Source organism: Pseudomyrmex gracilis, unplaced genomic scaffold, assembly GCF_002006095.1.
Source record: "Pseudomyrmex gracilis isolate BER0280 unplaced genomic scaffold, ASM200609v1 scaffold_64, whole genome shotgun sequence".
Taxonomy (NCBI): domain Eukaryota; kingdom Metazoa; phylum Arthropoda; class Insecta; order Hymenoptera; family Formicidae; genus Pseudomyrmex; species Pseudomyrmex gracilis.
The window spans coordinates 218,922-244,324 of NW_018020648.1; the positions used below are offsets into that span (position 1 = coordinate 218,922).

At 42.0% G+C, this 25,403-nt stretch overlaps 1 protein-coding gene across 3 annotated transcripts in view; it reads right to left on the reverse strand.

Annotated features, from left to right (window-relative positions):
* The window catches only part of LOC109854372 (insulin-like growth factor 2 mRNA-binding protein 2), an 85,007-nt gene that overhangs the window by 27,461 nt on the left and 32,143 nt on the right, over positions 1-25,403 (reverse strand). For 2 of the 3 annotated variants that reach the window (XM_020427403.1, XM_020427402.1), the window contains exon 3: positions 24,485-24,541. The exons of the other annotated variant lie outside the window; for it this stretch is intronic. In XM_020427403.1, coding sequence (XP_020282992.1) covers positions 24,485-24,541 — 57 coding nt within the window. The remainder of the gene's footprint in view (positions 1-24,484; positions 24,542-25,403) is intronic. 3 annotated transcript variants of the gene reach the window in all.

Consider the following 25,403-nt stretch of genomic DNA (forward strand, 5'->3'; position numbering starts at 1 on the left):
CCGCGTTAGGTGCAACCGCAGGAGAACGAAACTAGAATCGAATGGTGCCTTCCAACACAGCAGCGGCACGAAGTAGGAAAATAAGGGATTCGGCGAGGGAGGAGAGCGAAAAGGTGAGGGATCAGGAAAGCAGGAGGGAAAAGAGGGGATCGGTCGGAGGAGGCGGTGGTAAATGGCACGTTGCTCGGGCCACGAGAGAGAGAGAGGGTGAGACTCTCCCTCGGAGGAGGTGGGTAACCTTGACCCGGGGATGAACGACCCTGTATCCCTGGGCGCGCGTGGCGAGCCGCTCTCGTCGCTCTTCATCCCCTTCTGCGATCCTCGTGTACGCCCCACCTGCCCCCCTTTTACAGCCGCCGCGGCGACGACTCCGCCGGGATTCCGCTTCAACCTCTCTCCACCCGTCCCGGGTACCCTCTTTTACCTCCCGTTCCTCACCCTTTGACCATCGTTACACCCCCTACTGTTCTCCTTGTCCTTCTCCTACGCTTCTCGAACACATCGTCCTTTCTCTTCCGTCGCCCTTTCTCTCTCTCCCTTTCGATTCTCATCCGCGCACTCTCGCTCTCACGCAAACTTATCGCGAGGAGAGAGGACGGTTCGGGGGTTTCCAGTTTTCCTCTCGCTCGCTCACGTCCTTACCCCCCCCGGACGGCTCTTTCCTCTCTCGTCCTTCGACGAAATGTCGAAGGGGACGATGGGATGGTAACCACGGGGGTGGTAGCGAGAGCGAAATTTCAAGGCCAGTGCACGAGCCCGGGGATCGAGCGTGCGTGGATTTGTTATTCCGGCCGGGTCACGTTCTGATCTTGCTCTCAGACGGCGGTCGTACGTGTATTAGTTTTATTTTAAATAAATGTTTATGTTATTTTCTAAGTTATTCGACGAAACAAGAGTTTTTTTTAGATAAAAATTGCTTGAAGTAAAAAATACTATTTGTTTTAAAAATATTGTCACGATGTTTAATTAAAAAAATAATTATATAATTGCACTGGCAATTTTTTCACGTGTTTACAATAAAATATATTATTTTCTCAAAGCTAGTGAAAAGAAAGTGACGATAATGTCACTCAAGAGGTCTAAAAAACATAGTGCAATTGCGGTCCGTTTTCTCTTGTAATAATAGTTAAAGTTCATGACGTAAAAATATCTGCAAAGCGCATCTAAAATGTCATGGAATCAAAATAACTGGAACCCGATCGTTTTCATCTTGTAAAAGCTGCTCTCGGATCGATGGCAACGTTAGATTGATATTTATATTGCGCAGTATGACAAAAACCTAAGCGGCTGACGATCTACTTTAATCAACTTGAAAAATAGATACAGTAATTACACGAGCATTAATTTCGAACTGAAATTGTCGTGTCGCACATACTAATATACAATTTATTTATTTATATTCTATATATCTGTTAGTAAGGGGGCAAATACTTAATTTTCTAATCGATTGGGAATCGATTTCTGGTGACAAAAAGCGGTCGACAATTTCGTCGTGGTCGGAAACAACCGCGAGTCTGCGACTATAATAAACGCTCCGACATTTGCCTAGCGGTGTGATAGACGACCTCGCACGAAATTTCGAAATTCGCGATCGTCCGGACGATCCGGGCGGGACGACTGCGTCCTGGAGGAACGAGCACGCGTGCGACAGGTGGGAAGCGGCGGCGGCAGCAGCGGCGACGACGGCGACGGCGTCGTCCTAGAACTAGTCGAAAACGCGGGCCGAGATCGATTAATGAATTCGCGTCCCGCTTCTTCGCTCATTCCCGGAATAGAGGACCTTCGCAGCTGGCGGTCTCGCATCGCTTCGCCATAACGAGCGGAATACACACACGTAGGATCGGGCCAAAGGGCGCGGGAATGATAGAGAGAAATAGTTTGTGCGCACGGGACCGGGTCTACGACGCGCGTTTGCGCCGCGCCAAATTGCCGACCGAAACCGGCCATTTATGCACGGGGCGATCGGGGTTTTTGTGTGTGCGAGTTTCAGGGGTCTCTTTTGTTGCGTACGCAAGGCGATACGAGATTGCCGAGAATAGAAAGATTTGAATGAATTTATCAAGACTGGAAATCCAAGGAAACGAAAACAACCCGCGAGTTCTCTTCGCGTGTAAATTTTTTGAAGCTTTTTGCTTAAAAAAAAAATGAGATCAATGACGTCGCGCTTGATGTCCTCAAAGCTTTTGAATTCTCTCTACTTAAAAATTTAATCTAGAATAATATTAGAATAATAATAAAATAATATTATTATAGTACAATAAAATAATAATAATAATAATATTGCAATCAGACGCATAAAATAATATTTTAAACGTGAAAATTTCGCCGAATTCTTAATAACTTACATTATTTCTGAATGTTTGCGTGTATGTACGCGTTGCAGAAACAAATCAAAATAACTACATTGTCATACCTGTCGAATACATATTCGATCACCCAAGTTTCTTTAAAAGCTGATAATCATCGAAATCGGCTTACCTGTAACAGAATAACATTCAAATAATAAATTTCTGTCGACTGGATGCGTTTGGTGCATTTCAAAACAAACTTTTAATTGCATAAAGTAAAAATAAAAGTCAAACGATATTTGTGTACTTTATTTACAATAAAAATTGTGCGATTGATTAGCGAAAACCATGCGGATGAGAAGCGTCTGTCTGCGAATGCGGAAGATCGAAACCCGCGACAACACTCTCCCCGAGAAATATGCAACACATGCGCGACGACCAGGTTCTTTCTCTCCACCAACGTCTTTCGGTATCATCGCGCTTTAAGATGCGCCGATTCAAAGGCACGCGCGGCGCGTGCATCGGCCGTCGCGAATCCGCCCGCGGGGAAACGACCGAACAAACGCGGATCGATTCGGCGAGACTCCGAAAGTTCTACTGCCTAAAGTGATTACACACGTACCGGCCGATTCGCGCCTATATGTACGAAAATTGACGGCGCGCATGCTGATAACGAAGATGGGCCCGTCATTTCGCGTGCCATTCCGCGTCCGTCTGGTTCTCTTTTCTGGGCGCTATTTTCGGAAACGGCCCCACGAACGAACCCACCGCACCATCTGCGATAGATCGGCCAATTCTCTCCCTTTTCGACTTCGATCTTCGGACCGATCTAATGAAAGTTACATGTCAGAACTTCACGTCTGGATGATAAACGTTTATAAATTGACAAAACGCAAACAACTCGCGAGGATAATTTTTTAATTTGTATGTAGGAATATATTTTAATATTTATTCTCAGTTTTATGCAACACTCACGGAAATCTGACCAAGGTGCGCAATTATCATAAAATCTATATTTTTTATGTTTTACGTAACGCAGATAGTGAAAATTTACACGAAATCAACGCGATACAAAGTCCGTAATAAACAATGTAAAATATATATGAATATTCAATAAAAAAAAGTAATGAAAAAATATAATGAGACGAGACGGCTGTTTGTTTATTTGTTTTTTTTTTTTTTTTTTTGACCCTCAAAGAACATATCAGAGGGTTGATTTCTACGTGTTCCAGAATTGAAAAAAAGGGGTGGACACTCGCCGAATATAATCGATCGGCGGCAGTCGAAACTGACCGGGTCACGTTTTTAAAGACTCGTAGAGACCCGTCGCGCGAATTTTCGTATCCCGTCGAAAATTGATGAACAAACCAATTATAAACGGAGATTGAGTATGCACCGTTTTTTTATCAGTTACGACCTTATTTTCTGATAAAAATAAAAATCCTCATCTCGAAAAAGAGCTTCGTCCCTTCGAACGTGCCCCTTCCCCTCCCTTTTTTTATATTCGAGAAATTTGTGCAATTTTAGAGCGTGTAATCGGACCGACAGACCGTTTTTAAGGATCTGGGTCAGAAGTGAACGTCGGATCGACCATCTTGAGAAGGACGGCTCTTACATACTGCGGGTCAGAAGCCATACACTCGCTAAAGATATATCGGCGAACGTGTGTTCGCTTTCGACTTCGCGGGTGTAGTAGAAGCTCTATGTTTCTCCTCCGCTTTTGCAACGCTAAATGATAAATGGCCGATGGCACAGATACGGAATCTGGCACGCTCACGGGGGGCTACTAATGAGTCGAGGTCATTATCGGAAATATCGCAGACGTATTTTGCTGATTTCTTCATGTGAGAACACAATTCGCGCCGATGAAAACTCATCTCGCGATTAGATACACAGTTGGAAAAATATTTTCACACACACACACACACACACGCACATGCACACAAAACTGTTTGAAAGTTTTTAGAAAGCAACGTTCATGTTTTCAATGAAATAATTTCTCGGAAAATTAGAAACAATCGATTCTATAATTAATTACGAAAAATAATTAACGTGTTGTTTTCCACTTTTTCCTCCCTCTATATTTTTCGAATTTGATTTTTATGCGTTATTTCTGACATCTTTCACATGTGTATTATGTGGTTTGTATATTTCAATCTGGTTTTTAAAGACACGTGACTATAGTCACGTGTTGTTTTTCCACTCCTTCCTCTCACTACTTTTTTTGTGATTTTCATGCGTTATTTCTAATATCTCTCATATGTACATCATGTGTATTATACGGTTTGTAAGACGTACACACTAGCTGTCATCGCGGTGACAGGTGTTCATTGACACAACACGTTAAAATAAAAATAATAATAGCGTGCGCGTAATCATGCGCGCCTGTGTTATGCTAGTATAATAAAATCTCGATATTTGAGAGATTTCCTTTTCTAGGGTTTGATCAGGATTTCACTGTCATGTGTGCAACTTATCAAATAATTGAGGAAATTTTATGTTAACGCCATCAAATTGTCGCTGCTCGGATTTGTCCTTAATTGGTAATAATTATTAATTTATAACAAGCGAGAGTGTTCTAAATTGAAGCAACAATATGTTTAAAACAGTTCTTCTAGACACTGTCAAGACACCATGAAATCTAAAAGCAAAACTAAGCGTGATCAAAATTACGCACGAAATAAAGCGTTTGCTCATGTGCGCGTGTGTTTGCGTGAAGATGAAAAAGAGAAAAATATTGCGACGAAGTAAGAAGAGAGAAAGTACGAGCACTTTCCTTCCTTCGTTCTCTCCATCTCCTCCTCGTTCTGCTTCTGTTATCCGCCCTGCGCTCCTCGCTCTTCTCTCTCTCTCTCTCTCTCTTTCGCGTCCCTTCCTTCCCACAGGCGGAAAGTAATCAATACTTCGGGAAAGGTGCGTGGGTGAAGGCACACACGCCTGTGTGTCGCGGCGGCAGGCATCGCCGCGGTACTTTGTGCGAATTTAACTGCGAGGTCCTCCTCTCCGGGACCTCATGCAAAAGAGAAAACCCCCGGCGGCACTTTTATTGCGCGAAGAGAGCACTGACGGAAGAGATCTTGAGATTTTCGTTCTTTTCACTTTTCGCGAGATCATGGCACGTGGCGAGATCGGATCGAACAACGAGTTCGGCATTCGCGCGCGCGCGAAAAGAAGGAACAAAATCGAGGTTTTCCACGTAAATTCTCGCGAGACACTCAGATGAGTTTCTGTATTTTTTCAGTACAAAAAATACAGAAAAAATCTTTTGTATTTAAAAAAATAGCAGATTTTCGTCTGCGCGTCTAATGTTGTTGTCGTTTGTTTCGATTCCGATGTTGGAATTTTTCAATCTTTTGTTGTATAATTTTTTTCGACCTTTTCCATTACATTTATTTAATTTCAAAATTGTATTTTCCACCAGTTTTATCACGTTGATAGGTGAAAATTAAGAACGTGCTAATTGTTGCCGGCCGGAGATGCAATAAATTTCTTCATTTGATCTCTCGGATCAAAAGCCGAGTAAAAACTATATTACGCATATTTTAAAAAAATATATATAAACCACCACCAACGTGAAACAAGCCACAATTAATTCGATTTCAAAATCCTTTGAAATCGTTTTCATACGTTGAAAGTAAAAGTGAAGCGGAGGAATCCACGATTTACGAGCACTCACTTCAGGAACGCATATTTAAAGTGAATCTTGTGAATTATGGATTCGCTTCACTTTTACTCATGGAATTTCTATCTATCTATCTCTCTCTCTTTCTCTCTCTCTGTCGTATTCCTCTTCACAAGTGCCTCTCTCTTCGAAAATCTCCTCGAATGCTCGCTCGAATCGCAATAACAAAAAAAAAAAAATAATGAAGAATAACGATCAAAATAATTCAACGCTTAATCTTCCTAAGCTGCCAATTTTAGACTCGTCTCTCTCGTCGCATTTATGTAATTTTTTTAACTATTTAAAATAAAAGTTGAGGTTTTTATTTACTCTCAATATTTCTTTACTTTTCTCTCTTGTGTCAAAACTTTGAATTTGGCAATGACGACCGATCGATCTCGATAATCCGTTCAGTCGCGAAATTTATTAGCCGCAAACAACAGCTCGGGAGAATTAACGCAACTATTACGTTTTTGTACAAAACACTAAACACTTTGTGGGAACGGTATATAATTCCGAAGCGCTTAATGAACGGCTCGCTCGAACGCCGTGCTCTTCCTCAATTCGCGGCCAAAAATACGCCGGTTCCCGCCGTTTATCATTCATCAAGGTAATCCTGCTTGCTGCGATGCGTGCCTTAAGGACGCAGGAAGCGGCTGTCCCGCGCGGCGCCAGGCGTCGATTTTAGTTTTAATCGAATTTAGGCAAAGCCGTTATTTACAAACCGCGCGCGCGCCCGCATGTGTGTATGCGCGGCGACGAAAAAAAAAAAAAAAAAAAAGAAGAAGCAAAAATAAAATCAACGGCGCGTCGAGACGCCGCCGCGAGCGCGCGGGGGAATCGGCGAGGAATTAATTAAATGCAACACGGCCGGTGCATTCATCTCGCGGAGGGACGCAACGAGAGAGCGAGAAAGCGAGGGGAGGAAAAACGCAGACGGGTTGCAACGAAGAGTGCAACCGGTACGATTGCATATTTGCGGCGATACGTAAACGCGTCGCCGCCGGTCGCGTGACAAAGGCTTAAGTCCCGGCCCGCGCACAATGCTCGAGACAACGTCGTCTCCAGATTATGAAATTTAATTAAAATTTCGTTAGGGGGCCCGAGAGAGAGAGAGTTCTCCCCCTCCCACTATCATCGTTTTCTTTCTTCCGTTCTTTCTGTTCCGATCGTTGCGTTTTCTCGCTGTGTGTAAACGCGCGTCTCTCTATTCCTCGCCGCCCGTTTCGTTTAGATCATTTCCGGTCCCGGGGTTTCGTGTTGCGATACATCGTAACGATACGTCGCGGTAATGTAAATGACGACGAGGCGCTGGAACATCGAATCCGGCCTCGAGGTTTAATTATCGAGTTATGGCGTCATATGATATACGTAGTTTTGTCATCAGAATTTCTGCGACGCTATTGGCATAAACTAGACAGACGGTTTTTCGTAACTCGCTTTTCAAATTGAATGTTTTTTTTTTTTTTGTCAGCAAAAGTCGCTCATCGATGTAATTATTTTCGACTTTTCACGCGTTAGAGAATTCGGCGGCCAAACGCCGACTTTAATTTGATTTCGGTTAGATAAAAAAAAATCTATTAAAATATTTGACAAAAGTCGTTTTGAAAAAAAAAAAAAAAAAAAAACAGCCTTCAATCAAACCAACGCTTCAACAAGTTCGGTTGAAAATAATCTCCAAAAACGTTGTGATGTGCGCGTTTTAATTTCTCTTTCATTTTGATGTTAAATCAACATAATTCCGCGTATGAATGTTGAATCAATACACGTGGTACTAAAACGCAATATAAATCCTCGACGAATAAAACTCGAGAACGCGTGCGCGATTCGGAGGAAAACACACGCATAAAAAAAAAAGAACACGATAAATTCTAAATGTCCAAATTATTGCTCCATTCTCTTTGACTCTCTCTTTCTTCCGTTATTTTTGTTTTTTTTTTACCACATTTGTCCGATTCGCGGACTTGCACAATTTAGATGAAAGAAAACTCGAAGTAGGACGAGGCTGTTGAATAAATAATATGCCCGCGAGTCTCTAACTCGATCGCGAAAGCCAGATACATGGCTTTTTACGTAAGCTCGCGTGACCTCGACTAGTTCATGACCGACCGGAAAGAGATAGGAATAAAGACTCCCCCTTCGTTTACAACTCGCATTACACGTCGTTGTCAAAAGATAGAAAAAGCTCAACACGATAATCATAACATAAACCCTATGATAATCTAATTTGTCCTTCGCCTAAATTGTCACGATTGGTTCTGCCTCTCCCGTAAGGGGCACGCGAAAACAATTTCGACGGGAGTAAATTTACGACATCTTGAAAAAAAAAAAAAACAACTAACAAATTTTTAACTAACATAAAGAATTAAATTGTAACAAAACATTTTATCCTGGACTTTGAATTCGGTCTTGAATCTCTCTTTTGCGAAGAGCACAGCACCTTTCAAAACTTTATTAAAAATAAATTAAGTAAAATTCTGTTTTTTCGTTAAACAAACGACACGCTAGTAGACACTTGAATAAAGAGAATTTTTCTCGAATGTTCTTAGTTATTTTAAAAACAAATTATGTGAAACTGTTTATTTGTTAAACAAACAGAATATTAGATCCCACAAGATGTTTCTGATAAAGAGAAGAGATGCCAGAATGTTTGCCAACTTTTAACATTTTCAAATAAATAAAATGTGCGTAAGAGACCCACTAGAGTGCGAAAAGAAAAACGATTCGGGGTTAACGTACCCTATGTAAAATCAAGATGGAGTTTTTACAGGGAGCAACGGGAAAAAGCGAAGGCAGACGCTTACGAGGTTTTGATAAGACACCATGTAATCAATGTTACGAAGAAACTGCTGGCCGCGTTTGAACTCGGAGGAAACGTCTCCGTTGCACTTCCAGGAACCGCATCCGATGACGAGAAACTCGTAAGCCAGCACGGTGTCGTCTGTCTTCTTCTTCGGCCACAAGGTGGAAACGTTCGCGGGTGCACTGATCGCGGAGAGAGAAAAAGAGACAAAGAGAGTGCAAAGAACTTGCGCGCGAGCTGACTAAAGAAAATTCCGCGACTATCGCGCAAGTTACGACCACGGGTAGTCGGATGCGCTTTTCGCAAGCGTTGCAGCGCGCGGAGAAACCAAGTATTTTCTGTAACCATTTATTTAAAAAATGTGCGCTAATAAAAAAAACAAAATCAAAAATTTTTATTCCATTTGAGATTCACCGAATTCAAAGTCTGCAAAGTCTTGGAACGCGACCAACTCGATTTGAACTCTTATGCTAATCGGTAAGGAGAAGCCGGTTTGCAAATGGCGGCTGCCAACTTGAGCACTGACGCCATTTTTACGCTCTATTTTGGCTTGAGAGAGAAACTGTCTTCGCTTCTGATTTCGCGCGCAAAAGCATTTCTATCATTCGTTTTTTCTGTCTGAACAATATATCATAGCAGAAAATCCGCGTTTCAAAAAAAGCAGAGGAAGTTTTTCATCAATCATTTGTTACAAAGCTAGAAAATTGAAGACGTTCAATTTTTTTCGTGACTAAATAAAACGCGCTTTTGTAGATTTTCTCAATAAAGAGATCAGCATTCAGAAGGTTACGAAGTTTCGTGTGAAATCCAGAAATTTCTTTCGGCTGCCTTTGGAAACTTTTACAGCGCCCAAAAAATTTCGGGAAAAATCCTACGGCTATGAAATAAAAGACGAAAAAAAAAAAAAAAAAANAAAAAAAAAAAAAAAAGACCCCGAACGATCAATAGAACGTCGGATCAATAAAGCTCTCACGGTGATCCACGCAAACTCGACTTGTAAAAAGGGATTTTCTATATCGCGCGCTTCGCTCGTTCTCTCGCTGTCGATGAAGAAAACGAAATTTCGGGAAAAAAAAACGGCTATGAAAAAAAAGACGAAAAAAAAAAAAAAAAAAAATACAAAGAAAGACGCCTGTCAGACCTGATCAGGACCTAATGATCGAGAATAGAAAACAACATTTCTGCAACCTTTTGAGAAAAATCCTCGAAAAGCGGGTCTTAGGCCGGGTCGTAGCCTAAAACGGTTTCGTACAGATGAACGTAAGATAATCTCAAATATACGATCCGACTGAACGAATGCCAGTCCGAACAAATGCACCGACAAGCGGAGAACTTTAGAATCCGCAAAGAATTTCGAAAAGACAGCGGTAATCCGAATAGCGTTATTTAACGCAGAGGTCTTTTCCGTCTATTCTCGCATTTGTTCACAGACGCGTTTCTCTCAGGTACGTTCGACCCGTTGTTCAGGTAAAAAGAAAAGAAATATATATGTATATAAATTGACGAAGGCCTTCCAGGAAATTTACCTCAGTTGCCTAAGAACCCCCCGAAACGCGCAGGTATAACTTTTGGCCTCCCAACTTCTTTGTTTGGGAAGGATTTCCCGCGGGAGAGAAATTTTTTCGACGTTCTGTTAGCACACGGAGATTGACGCGAGAGAAAGAAAATTGTGCCGACCGTCTGTCATTTTTCCGAAAATACAGGCGACACCGCAGAGAAGGTCGGTGCGAAAGAAGAAACGGCGACCATTCTTCTGTGAAGTAACGCGTTACGTTCGAGAATTTTCTTCCTTCTACTTTACTTCTTAGTGAAGCGAAATAAAATGCAAAGAATAAAAATTCTCATGTCTAAAAACGACATGTATCTCAAAAAAGAAAAAAAAAGAAAAAGACCTGTCGCTTTTTTTCTGCTACAATTATTCCCCGACTTCTTCAACGAATTAAAAAAAATTCTACATGTAAGCTCTCTCTTAATCGCAGTGATTTAAAATCATTTCATCGGTTTTCAGCAAATTTAAAACAAAAGCTCTCGAGTAAATTACAGTTTTACTTATTAATTGAATCAGGTCTCTCTCTCTCTCTCTTTCTCTCTCTCAAGCGTATTACAGCGCAATTAAAACGCAAACAAACTTGGTTTTTTTCTAGAAATATATTCGATATAAGAAAAACTAAAACTTTTGAGAACTGACTTTTTCGGTCATCTTTTAAACAAAGTAGACTGATATCGTCATACAAAACTGTCATTACATTTTGTATAAAATAAATTCTACCAACGCGAATCGCAGTTTTCAAAAAAAAGAAAAATAAACGCAAACGTATCTCTAGAATATCTTCAAGATTTGCTACGCCGATCTGTAACACGTTAAAGAAAAACAAAAAAACAGCATGACGAGAAAATAATTTTCCGCGACGTGGCAGTGTCGTAGGTGCCTGCGTTACCGACGTGAAAAAAGGCGCGATGCGCGTTTTCACTGGGAGATAGAGCCACGAACAACGTGTAGAGACGCTCTATTCGAAGTCCGAATGTGACACGCGACAATATTTCGCAGCTACCATTTGACAATGTCGTCATTTCGACGTAATTGCAACGCAACACATCGCTCGTAGAATTTGTTCCGTTCGATTTGCTCGACAAAAACAATCTCATTACCGTTTGATTAATTTACCACATTTTCACCTTGGGATTTTCTCGTCATTGAGATAACAACCTGCTATATCGTCTCTCCGCTCGGACCGCCATGCTGATAGAAAATGGCGGCACGACCGCGCAGTGACTCAGAATGTCTTCGTCGGTCGTGAAAGTATAGCACACTACGATGGCCGATTCAATTTCTCAGAATCTCCCGCGTGTTCGCCATTTACATTCTATTACTCCGATGTCGCCGACAAACACACGTCGGAGCATTCGCCGCATCCGTTTGCTCCAAATTAAAGTCACGCACGTTGTTCCGCCACGTAGAACTTTTGCTGACCAGTTCGTCATTGCCTTCCTCCATCTCATTTTCTCTTCTCCTTTGTGTGTTTACTTACAAGATTATTCTAATAGTTGTTCGTTATTACACATTCGCGCGCCCGTTACAGAAAACACGGTGATGAGATCGGACGAAAAATCGTTACACAATCATCATAACTTTCTCTTCGCGCAGCTTTTCGCGCGAATTTTTTGTTTTCAAAAACGCCACTAAAAGTTGGAAATATTGTATAGTTTTTTAATTTTTTTTTTTTTATATTCTCCAAAACTGACGTTTTCCGCATTCAGTCAGAAACGCAATTAAATGCGTTTCTTTGAGACTTTCGACAGTTCGTTTCGCGAAGGATCGTCGCGTGAGAGGCTCGCGTGCGAGATCTTCTCGTTATCGAATTTTTGGCGATGCGTCTCGTGTTATTTTATCAAGACTGCTCTGTGGTTTCCTTCGGTTATCCTTCGATTATTCGTCTCACGTTGAGGTAAAACGCTTGTCGACACCCCATACGTTCCTTCTTTGCTTTAATCACTTAAGTTCCGAGAAAATATCCGTCAAACGACATTCGATCAAATTACTGGTTTTTGTTCTTTTTTTGAGAAAACAATTCTCTTTCTCCGACAAAAATCTGCTTCTTACAAACATATGACGCACTTTTCGCGCGCAAAGTCCCAATGGACGAGTACCACTGGCTAGACATTAAAAAATAATTATAATAAAAAGTAATTATAAGAAAATGTGAAAAAAAAACAGAACACGTTATTATAGTCCAAAAATTTGCTACTAAAAATTATGTTCACTATCTGATTAAATAATGTATCTATTAAACTGCCTCGAATTGTAGCCCAAAGGCCGGAAGATCTATTTTAATTATTTTGTATTATATTATGGTCGTTTTTTACAAAATAAAAATTTTGTTTCGACCATCGTTGCGGTCCTCGTCCAATGTAACTTCTGAGAGTTCACTAACAAGTCGCATCAATTCAGTTCATTTCCACATTAAAAACTATTCGCACGTAAAATTAGAAACTAACAATTAAAAGTGTTTAAAAAAAACATTGACAATTGTTGCGACTAACGTTTACGCATATAATTGTTTCTTTGAACGAATGTGTCCGGTCACTGGGACATTTATCTTGTTTGGCCTTGATTATAGGTACGCGATCGTTCGAAATCTTACGCTTTGTTTGTTTGATGTGAAGAGCGCGGTGGAATATGAACAGCAAAATACGTACGTAGGAGACGACAAGAGCCGGTGATGATCGCTATTAGGAGATTTAGCGGAGCGGTGAGGACGAGACGCGCGGGAGTTTCGTGTGGAAAGTTTCGACTGGAAGCGCGGCTTCAAACGCGCGATCTTAATTGGCGGGAAAAACAAAATCGCGAATGTACAATCCGTTGCTTGAACGTACGGCGTGTTGTCGCCGCGGTGACTTAATTTTATTTTCGGTCATACTCTTGGGCCAAACTGTGAGCCAAATCAATGAGTCGTGCGAGAAAATCGCAGCGAAGAAATTTGCTGCGCGCGAGAAAATTATTTCCCACACTTTGTGTAACTTTAGATAGTAATTTCGAGATTTGAAAACTTTTCTTGCAAATATTCTATCCGCGAGCATCGAATGTGAACGTTCAAGTGCACAAATTTGCGCTTTCTCGATTGCGATGTTCGAATCAAACTCGCGAGTTTTCGAAAGAACGTGAGAATCGCGATTTGAAGAATCGCGCCTTCGAATCGCGCGACGACGTCTTCCGAAATGAAAGAAGAATTCCCGACGTAATTGTGCGTGTCGTCACGCGTTTACGTAATGGAAAATTACGTAAGCGCGGACACACTTAGAAAAATATCGCGTAGCTTGCGATACGCGCGTTAACGCGCACGCGGTTTAATATAACGCCAGGTAAAAACAAAACAAGAGAAAACAGAAACAAATTCGCTTGCAGAGCGCTCATTTTTTTTTTTTTTTTTTTCACACCGGCTTATCTCCGGTAAATCTCGCGAACACATTTCCTTTCCCTCCGACGACAATGACAACTGTTCTAAAAACAGTCTCTTCTACGTTCCCAATGTTCTTTGTCTCGGAGAAACGTGGCCGCGAGTAACAAAACGTTTCTCTTTCGGCACCGATGAGAAAAGAAAAAAAAAAATACCAGATTATTCCGAACGCCCTTTCAAAACTTCCGTCTCTCATAACACGGTTTCTAATTGCTTTTACAAATTATCCTCTTTATTTTGTTTCCCCTCTATCCCGCGCGACAAATGCGCAATTTTCGCAATTGCAACCAACTTTGTCGAATGCATAAACACGCGCGTATTTCTTCTTCTACTTTCATCCTTGCTTTTTCCGCCTATTTATTTGCTGTCAGCTTCCGGCGCGGACTTTGTCACAATGAATACCGTATATATATGCGCGCGCGTTATACATACATACATGGTCTATTTCCCCGCGTTATTTTTACGCGACGTCACACAGTGCGCAATGTGCGCCGCCACTATTTCTGGCCTCAATTGCGTGCGTGTGTCACGAGGCGGATACGCACGCGCGCGTACCTGATGTACGAGTTCTCTCCACGTGGGTGAGCAAACGGAAGAAAAGCTCACATGCGCAGTTGCGCCTTTTTCCGCGATTCTCACAAATCCGCTAATTTTCACGCGAAACGCGCGCGAAATTTATCATCGGAAGTTGAAAAAAACACAATCGCCGATTACCGCAATCCCGAAAGAGAAGTCGAAATTTTCAGGCCCGAGGTCGGAATATTGTAAAAGAATCTTAAGGCCGGATTTCTCGCGATGACTCGGCAGAGTCACGAAAATGCGCACCTCATTTTGTTTATATATCAACGATACGGAAAGTCTTTTGTCGATTTGCTCGCTCTATTATTGTTCCATCTTCTCGAATGAGTCACACCGATGTGTGTTTCGCCTTACGGGGTGTCATTCTTGAAGTCACGTACGCGATACGTTCGCCCCTCTCCGTTTTGTCGCCATTTTCGATCAATTCTCACTTATCGCAAGTACAAAACCAAAGCGCCGCGCGTCACAAACGAGTGCTTTCAACCGTTTCCCACGCGATTTCAATATTGTTCGTTTGCAAGAAACGAGAGTCTATTCGTTTGAAATTTATATCCTTAACTTTTTTTTTTTTTTTTTCAAAAAATGTAACTCGCATGCTCACGTGCTTTACAGTTCGTGTTCCAAAAAAACTGACGAAAAGTGCAGCACTTAAAATACTTTCACAACGACAGTGAATATATTTTTGGAAAAAAGCCTTGGTAAAACCTTTTTCTCAATACAAATTTTTGTATTTCGATTTTCCCGATTAAAAAATTCCGATCGAGCGATAACGCGATGAGTAAACATCGTGCGTACACGATGATAAACTCTTCGCCGAAAAGAGTTTCCGTGTGACGTCCACCATACTGATGGCGACGCCGTTTCAGGGACGACCACGAAATCATGCTACGTGCGATACTAAGGCCAGGGCCGCCTTAAGCAGATAAAGAAAAAGAGAGAAAGAGAGAGAAAGAAAGAGAACTATGGCTGGTCACCGGCAGAAGCGACTCAAATATTATTTTTTTATCGATTGTAACATTTTATTTTCTATCGATCGTAATTCCTTGATTTGGGAGGGATAGCGACAAACTAAACAACGTTAATTAGCAAATCTAATGAACGTATTTAATGTATCGCGCGGATTTTTTTACGCGATTTATTTTACATCTCGCAGCGAGAAATCCGTCCGATGACAATCAAATATAATCTCTCTTTTCGCAACAGAGAAGATCATTGCTGTTGAAAACGGAGTTAAAATGAATGTATCTTATCCTCCGTCATGTGTGATCTCTCCGTCATACAAAAAATAACATATTTGTAGAAACTATCGTGTGTGTCGCTGAGAAATTGTTATTCGTAAATTTGTTTTCGTAAATAACTTAACGATGAGTCACTGCACAAAATCTATAACACAAATTTTCAAGAGGAAAGAGAGAGAGAGAGAAAGAAAGAAAAAAAAGAGCTACTCCAATAACACATCGAGCGAACGTTTTCGGACGAGTGTAATGATTCTTAATACAGATAATAAGATATATGCCACGATCGTTACAGCGCGTGCGTGTGTGGCTGACGAAAAATCAATTAAAACAATAGCAACGCTAAATAAAAATCAATTAATAACCAAATAAATAGCAATTACAACTCCACGGCTTGTGTCGCGTTAATTTCGTATGAGATTTCGTTAATTTGTCGCGATCGTAATTATGTAAATAACGAAGGGTGAGGAACGTGCGTGACATCATTTTCGCGTAATTACACTCGCGATCGTTTCTGTTTTTTTTTTTAGCGCCCGTCGTTTAAAGCCGATCCTGATCATTGAGCGGTGTGAAATTGTACGAAACGCCGCTGGGAGTACATGCGAGTAGTAATAATAATGGCGGAGTAAAGAGAGAGAGAGAGAGAGAGCGCACGACCGCGCACGAAGCGTGTGCGTGCGTAATTTGATTTACGTTATCGGCGATATTTATCGAGAAGAGGTTGTTGACTTTGCGAGCCGTAATTCACGCCGGCCGTGAGATTAAACGATACACACGCACGCACACACACGATCGCAAAATCGCGATACGAAATTTCGCCGCACTTGCGTGCCATTATATTTGTCTCGCGACGCGTAAATCGACAGGTAATATATTAATCGAAACGGGGACCCCGCGCAAGATATAAATTGCAATTGCCACTTCAATCGAGTCTTTTTTTTCAGCGAGCGAAGTAACGCCGTATATATTTTCGCTATATAGCGTTAGAAAAAAACACAATTTGTACAAAAATAACGTGCGTGCAAAACAATTTTTACAAAAAAACAAACTATCGACGATTTGAAGTCGCGTAGGGAAACGTTTCGCGACTTCACTCGCGATTTATTATTCTTCCTCGAATCAAATGAAAAATTTGAACAAAAGTCCGATTTTACACGATTCTTTTTTTTACACGTGGACCCTTTGAGTGGACCTAAAATATTTTATTCTCAACCACCAAAGAGCTAAGAACGAAAAGATCAAGACCCGGAGACGAAGGCGGAAGCGGAGAATGTCCGGAACTTGCCTCGCGTCGTCGTTGCACAATCGTGACTTAGAAAACCGAAACTCGCAAACAAATTTGCGCCTGACGCAATCATCGGGAGACGCAAACGGAGATGTCCACTCGTCGATTGTTTGACTTCGTACCGATTCGCGCGCAAATTTATCATCGATCGCGTAATCTCAATTTTAAGATTTCGCACAGATCCAAGTTAATACTTTTTATATCTTACTTTTTTTAAGCGAAGTTGAACATAACGTGTTCGCGCGATAGCGTTGTACTTTGCTATTATTGACGGAATTGAATGTTCTTAAACGAAATAACTGTGTGTGTGTGTGTGTGTGTGTTTCTAAACGCGACCTTTGATATATTCGCTGTCTGTTATTGTACAGCTCTTTCTTTCTCTCTCTCCAAGTTTCAGAGTCGCGTCGTAAACCTAAACGCTTTGAATTACAAGCACAATAGATCGCGGATCATGGAATATTTAGCGTTGAGAAATTTGTCTCTCTCTCCTTTTGAAATCTGTCCCCGAACACGTGGAATTTTTACCGCGCTCGGGAATAATAGAAAAGAAACGATACATAAAAGAGAAATTGACTCTTAAATTACATGCTCAATGAAACGCTATCTCGCCAACCGAAATCTCTCCGCGTATTAAGGGTCGTTGGCAATCAACAGGAGATAACGCTTAGTGTTTCTTTTTGTTTTGGATTTTTTTTTTTTTTTTTTTTANTTTTTTTTTTTNCCTNTNNTTNNCGCCGTTCTTCTCCTCAATGTCCAGTCGCTCCATCTCCTTCTGCACGCCTTCCGCGAACTTATCCAGAGTAGACATGTTTGTAACGTTGAGATAAACTTCGCCTTTTCGCGATCGCGCAAAACTCGCGCACAAACTCGGTTTAGAGACCAACGCGCTCTCTCGCACTCCGTTTCTTTTTTCTTTTTATATATGTATATATATATTTATATAATGTGTGTGTTGTATATATATAATATATATATATACTTATTTTTTTTTCTCTCTCTGTTAAATACGCTTTCGTTTACAACTGGTTTATCGGCCGCAAATCCGCCGACTGAGGTAGATTTTTAAACACTGGCACTAAAACACTGACTGAACTCTCCCGCGCCACCGCCGAAGGTGCGGGAACGAAAAGAAAGAGAAAGAGAGAGAGAGATAGGGAGAGAAAGAGAGAGAGGAAAAGGAAGGGAAGACAAGTGTGTAAAGGTACTTGTGCACTTTCGGGCCTCAACAACACCCTCTCCTTCGGGAGATCCTTCGTTCGGAAAAAAAAAATAAGAAGAGCGACACGACGTACGTGTCGGGACGACGACACACAATGAACACACCGGAGTGTTTCAACGATTTTGTGATGAATCGCGCTCCTCCCGCGATTACGACGCACTCACTTCCTTACTACTTCTCCCTCCTTCTTCCTTGTTCTCTTCCGATTTACGTTTCCTCCGTTCCTTTTGCTCCCTCCTTCGAGCACGCCGCTCCCTTCCACACACACGGACCGAGACTCTCTTGTGACGACACACCAAAACGATTTACGTCACCGGTAATGACGATTATATCAACTCGATGCCGTGGATTAAACTGTGTGTGACAACGAGCACCACCAATATCCAACTAGTCCGCTCGCACTCGGAGAAGAGAGAAAAAGCGACTATCGTGTCGCTACGAATAAACTGAAGGGAAACCCGTGCGGGTGGGTGAAGAGCTAGCTTTCCCCGTCGCCTCTCTCGCCGATACCTAGCTTTCTAGGCAAGTCGTTCTCCCCTACCCTTCCCTTCGGCTCTTCTGTTCTCTCCGTCTCTGTTTGCCGCACGCACCGCTCGCGTCCGCTTCCTGCGTCTTTCTCTTTCTTGGCGCTATCCCCTCTCACCCTCCGAGCGAATTATGTCTCGTTGTTTCTCTCTCTTTCTCGGGGTCTCTCTCTCGGTTTCCCCTTCTCGTTCTGGGCCGACGTAGGAATCCTCTCGACGTATCGGAGCCGCTCGCGCTTTTTTACCAACCGAGCGGCGTAGACTGGCCCGAACGCGATTGGCCGCAACGCCGGACGACGATTCCGAGAGCGTGTGCTTGTCCGATCACTGGACTCTATGATGGATGTCGTCGCTCGCGAAATGACGATAGCTATTGGCGAACAGACACATGTGCGGTATTACGCGCGCGTGTGTAATTCCTTCCCGTTTCGCACGCCGGATTTTAATTCCCGGCGATGGTATTACGCGCGCGAGAGTCGCGAGCTCCGAAACGCTCGGTACCGGTTAAATGCCAATTACTCCGATATGCCAAATGACACCGATATATCTAGTACGTGTAATATCCGGCTCAGGAGCTCCGATATACCACGCAATACCACGCTGTCAATGGCGCTGGCCCGTACGTGGGGATGTCCCTCTCTCTTTCTCGCCCCCTCTTTTCTCTTGCTCTCTCTCTCTTTCTTTCCGCGCGCTCCGTTTCTCCGATTGAAGCGAGATTCGATCTCGGAACTGTTTTACGATCACGACGATCAATGAACGTTGTGTTATATCAGGCGTTATCGTCGTGTTCTCCGGCCGTGTGCGACAACGAAGAAGAAGAAGACCAAAGAGTTTCGAGCGGCGTGTTTGCGCGACTATATCGGCCGGGATATCTAGCGAGAAAGCGCGTTAGGTACACTGATATTATTTTTATAACACGCGCTACGCGGGTCCCGCCGTAGGCCGCGCCCAATCTACCCCCACCGCATATCACGCCGGTTTCCCACCAAACGATCCGGCTTCCCCTCTACGCTGCCGGCTTCCCCACTACAAAGGTGAGCCGCTCGTTGAGGAGGCGGCTTACGACGCGTGCGTGAGAGGAGGATACACGCTATCGCCTCTTCTTCAAAGGTTTTTTCCTCGGAAAATAAGCAGTGATTCCGTTTCTCGGTTTTTCTCACCTTCTTTTAATTGCGCACATGAGTCGATCCGTTTTCCACACACGCTTTGTCGCAAGAGAAGAATGTCATCGAACCGATTTGCAATTGAATTTCCCGCGAGATTCGCAGTTTCGCATCGACGCGCCCGGTTTGAAATCGATTTGTGCCCGTAAGGACTTTGTCTTTTTGTGTGAACTGCGATAAACGACTGAGATAAATTGAGATTTGGTGGACGGTAAATCGAGGGAAGAAGTTGGCTCGTCGCCGTAATCGGGGTCGATATGCGCCGTATCGCATAGTGCGTAGATACCAGAAGACGCGCGTCATTGACCGCGAGCGGAGGCGCCGCTCGGTGGACGCTGGTAGGTACTAAGATTAGGCACACATTGTACTATTGCGGTTAAGAATATAGTAATACTCCCAAATATTAAAAGAAAATAACAATATTTCCGTTCACAACAGTCGTTCATCGACTGTCTGACTCAAGAATTGTTTTTACAAACTGAACTTTGTTAATACTCGCACACATACCTAATTCTGTACAAGAGATTATAACCGATTGTTATAAATTATATTAATAAAATTCTATTTTATAGTTCAAAATTTTGGTTTTTTTCATTAATGTATAACGTGAAAATTTTACTTGAAAAAATAGATTTTCTATTTCGAGAACTTTTATAATTTAATTTAATATTTGAATTTTTTTTTTTTTAATTTAATTTTACGACAACTCTCAATCTTTTGTAATTTTTTAACCACATCTTCCATATTTTTATGTTTCGTATTTTCGACATTTTTCGTTCTATAATTTTGTGTCTTCAACGTTTTCTCCACAATATTATCTTGGGTTTCGAACGTTTCTGTATGCTCGTCTGTGATTTTTCTTGAACATATACCTGCTGCATTTTCACCACATTCCAAAGGTTTTGAACGGGTCTAAGGGTCTAAGGATCTTTCGAGCATCGTTTTACGATTGCACTGTTCTAAACGTCTTGCAAAGATGCCGATTCGTCTCGCTCTCGGTTTTATTATCTTTGTCGAATGTATGCGATATTTATTTTTCCTTTTTTATTTTTGCGCCAACGACAAAAGAGAGAAACCTCCTGTAACAAAAAATTTATGAGGTTTCTCGCCAGCAAACAAAATTATAATCCCGTCGTAGAGAGAACATTCAGAGGATTCTTTCGGTTTTCTCTAGTTTCTCTTGTAAAAAATATTTCAAAAATTCAGACGTTTTTCCAAAAGAAAAACGTTTATGAAAATTATCTCGCTTTTGCTTGCGTGCAAATTATCCAAATTAACTGAAGGTAAATCTCTCTTCCCTCTTTGTCGCACAATGGCCATTTGAATTTTGATTTGGCGAATCTCCACCGGGGCACACAATTCGTCGTCGTCGTCGTCGTCTTTGATCGTTGACTTGTTGAAGAGCTCTCTCCGCCGATCAGCTTGCGACCAGCAGGGGGTCGCAAGCGTCGTACAGTTCTATCGCGGGACTGACTTGAAGTGCTGTCATCCATTGTTCCAAGAAATAGATGTTCGACTCATTAATGCCGGAAACTGCGGCAACTATACTCAGTCAATTTCTCGTGTACAGCATCTCGAAGCGGGGTTTCGAAATCGGCCGATCTCCAGAGAGATTATCGGGAGGAAGGGGGTCTCTCGCGCGCCGAGGGTTGATTCCGTTACGGGGTCTCTTTTGTTAGTTCAGGTAGAGAAGAGGAAGAATTTCGTCCTCTCTTTTGTGCGCGTCCGCAGGTATATATGGGTGCAGATCGCGCCGGGTATATGTGTATATATATATATATATATATATATATATATATATATATATTCCTGTCGTTCTTATGATCCGCTGGTCATTATCTTCGCCGATGTGTGACGAGGGTGTTATCCTTGAAATAAATTTATCATTTATAGCACTGCGCGCGCGGATTCGTATCTACAGGAACGAACCTACTACGAAGGATCATCGAGTGCATTTTTCTTCAGATCGCCGACACTCGCATAGTAACGTCGTGAAAACGTATGTTGCGAAGCAACGTGCGCCATTCTATGCCGTTCAAAAATTTAGAAGCAGAAAAAATTTTTCTCAAATAAAATGATCACTTAGAGATGTGATTGGAAATAAACAATTGTGTGTGTTAGTAAAATTAACCACGAGCTGAACAGTAACAACTTGATGCGTTCACGTAAAATCTCTTAATTAACCTAACAATTTATGATGATAAAATATAAAATAAAATCTCGAGGTTTTGAGAGATTATATTATTAAGATAATATTTCACTATCCTGTACAGAGCTTGTCAAGTAATTAAAAAGTTTTATGTTACAACACCCGTCAAATCGTTACTGCTCGGCTTTGATCTATAATTGCAATATTAATTTATAACAAGCGATTGTATTCTAATTGAAGCGCAGCGAGTTAAAATAAAATTTCTCATTCTCTACACTTTTCCTCTAAAAATATTAACACTTTTGTTTTAAGGAAACGCAGTTTTAGTTTCTTTTTCTCAATGTTTTTTACCGAACAATTTACAAACAACACGACTATAAAACCGTACACGTGCAATGACTACATTTTCGATCGCACGTCCCGATAACAATTCTCTCTTTTTCTCAACGTAACGATCTTAACGATTATATTGATGCGCGCATAAGTTTAATCGGTAAAATAAATCCGCGCGAGACAATGGCCGATGATGATTGTATTATCATACAATTATATCACACATCTCCGTCGCGAAACAATGAAGTGATTTGACTCGAGAAGCGAGACAGGAGAAAAAAAATGAAGAAACTTTTATAATATATCCTTTGTCCCTTTCTCGCGCATAAGTCTCCGCAACCACGTGTTCAAACGCGCGTTTCTCTGTGTTACCGTAAGTCATCGCGCGTATCGATCGACCATCTTGTCTCGATCAGACTAATTCCGTTGAATGGCCGATCGATTATCCCCTCGGTTGAGCATAAATCTACGCGACGGCGCCCCGGAAAACAAGCGCCTTCCGTTATTTGTAACTTCCTCGTGTGCGTTTTGCTTTGGAAAATTGCCGTGAAATCTCACACAGATTTTACGATCAATTACAAAATTGCGATATAAATTGCGTTAAATCTCTGTGTGTGTGTGTGTAGAAAAATTATTGTGTAAATTCGGGAAAATGCACGTAAGAAAAAATGTCCGCGCGAGTGACAAAAAGTGAACTATACTCGGCGTCGGTTGCCGAGAACTGCATGACGCGTCGGCTATTCTTTGTTTCTAATTTAAATGAGGGAGGGGGGGGGAGGATTGGGATAGGTTCAGGTAACGTTTAAGGATAATTAATAGTTGCATGGCTCGTAAATACCGCTATCAGTGAAGCGTGCGGGGCCTGAAGTGCGCGTGGGATCATCGGACAAATGGTTTCCGGGCGTATAAAATTTAATGGGCTGGCCTTCACCAGCCTTTGGCAGAACTCTTCGATTTCGACAGGACTGTTCAAGGTCGGTCGAAACGGCCGGATGTATAAATAAAAGGGAAACCCTTCAAAAGTGGTCTCGAATATATTCTGCCATTGAGGCTGTGTCGTTAAAATTCCACAAGGAAAAACCTTCGTAACAATAAAATACGTTCTTTCAGAAAAAAATTCAAAGATCGACACTTCGAAGTCCTCCGTGTGCAATTTTTTTCTGTTTCAAATGAGATCGCAGTTGAACGTTTGGTGCTTCAACACCGAGTAGCGCAGAGACAACCCGGAAATTGAGGGTAGTTTTAACCCCTTCGGAGAGACAGGAGAGGGCGGATCGGTATAAGCACACTGTGAAGGAGATCCGAACATTTCGGATCTGGAGGAGAGAAGGTAGCGCTTCGGAAAAGAGGACAGTGTGAAAGATGAGAAGAGGAAGAGAAAGAAGACGAGGTGAAAGAGGCGATGTGAGAGAAGCGTGGTGTAAGGGAACAGAACTAAGGAGAAAGCAACGAGGAGAGAGAGAGAGAGAGAGAGAGAGAGAAAGAGAGAGAGAGAGAGAGAGAGAGGGAGAGAGAGACATTCGGTGGGAGGAAGGGAGAAATTGCGAGGGTGCGTTATAAGGGCGGCACAGTCTCCGGAATCAATAGCGACCACGCACCCCTTGGAGAATTTTCGCGCCGAAGGACATACTCTTTCGAAAAGAACCTTTTATTCGGTCTTTCTGGCAGACTTTGAAGAGATCAGTCTTTTCTTCAAAGTGCTCGATTCAGACTCGATTTATTTTGCAAGTGTTCGCGATTGTTTTTCTTTTTTTTTTCTTTTTGACTTTTCCTCACACAAGCGGCTCTACAGGCATCGATCGAATTGCAATTCTTGCTCTAAAACGTTTTTCTTCTACGATTTGACTATTGCGAGCAAAACTTTTTCTCTCCAATTCTCACGAGTTCTCTTGTTAATCAAAATGATAATTTGGTTCGATATAAAGTTTTCTCATATCGAGTTCTTCGATCTGTCGATTTGTAACTTCTAAGATCACGAAATTGCGAAGAAGTTTTCGAGTACGAGTCATTTTGAAACTGTAAAATGTTTGATCGCACACGCTCGAATTGTAACAACAAATTTGTAATTTTTAATAACTATTGGTTATTTTAGACAGAGAGAGAAAATGTGTTGTAGACGCAAATTTTTCATACGCGATGTGCGATCGTCATTCGCGCTGGATCCATTTTCGCATTTTTTGTTTTTTTTTTTCTATACTACAAGGGCAGGAGAGCAGGAGATGCAAAGAGATGTCGTGTATAAGAAAGGTGAGCCGCGAGCCGAGGGAGAGAGGGAAGAAAAATCACTCACCTCCATCCGTTGCCGACCCGGTCGACCGGAGATTCTGGTAGGGCGGTGCCGCTACCCCTGTAAGCAGGAAAAGACATTCTATAGGATATGCAGGGACGTGAGGATCCGGACGGATTAGAGGTGGAGCTAAAAAAGCGAAGGATGAAGGACAATCGCGCGCGCGCGCGCGCTTTTTCTCAGCGCACTATTTTCCTCAGCGTGCGTTTCTCTCTTCGTGTACACCCACCACAAGCAAATGTTAATGTTTGTGACGCGATGCGTTTACATACAAATATCGTTTTAGCTGTGCGGAATAAACTAGACGTGCTTGCTTTTGCGATGATAGCGTAAGTGCAACGATGACGTAATCACGACACAATTAAAGCAGCGACATAGACGTCGTGGTGTTTAAAAAATACGTTAGTAAAAAATTTATTTACAATTATTTTGTGTGAAATCGATGTCTCGTTTTTTCTTACGTGTGCACGTTTTAATCTAGTGCGTGTAATATCTTAAAAATTAATAAACTCTCAGAACAATTGAGAAATTTTTACGTTAATTGTCAGATGTTTGACGTATCTCCGATAATTTTTTCTCTGACAAATATCCGGCCGTTTGGACACTTGCCTCGTACGTGCAGGTTACAACATGCGGCCGATAAATCGCTTAAATAAATACCAGCTGATGAGCCGAGAAGAAGACGAAGCTCGCCGAGTCACGCTGAGTTTCGCGTTAGAGGGGAAAAAAAGCCTCGCTCGCTTCTCCAATTAACTGCCTATCGCGACGTGCATATTAAAGATATTGCGGCGGTGGCGGCGGTGGCGACGAAGAAAGAACGAAAGAACACGAAAAAAAGCAACGAAACAAAAACAAAAAAAAAAAAAAAAAAAAAAAAAAATTAATAATAACCGCGTCGTTCGAGATACGCATCTGGTCTGGT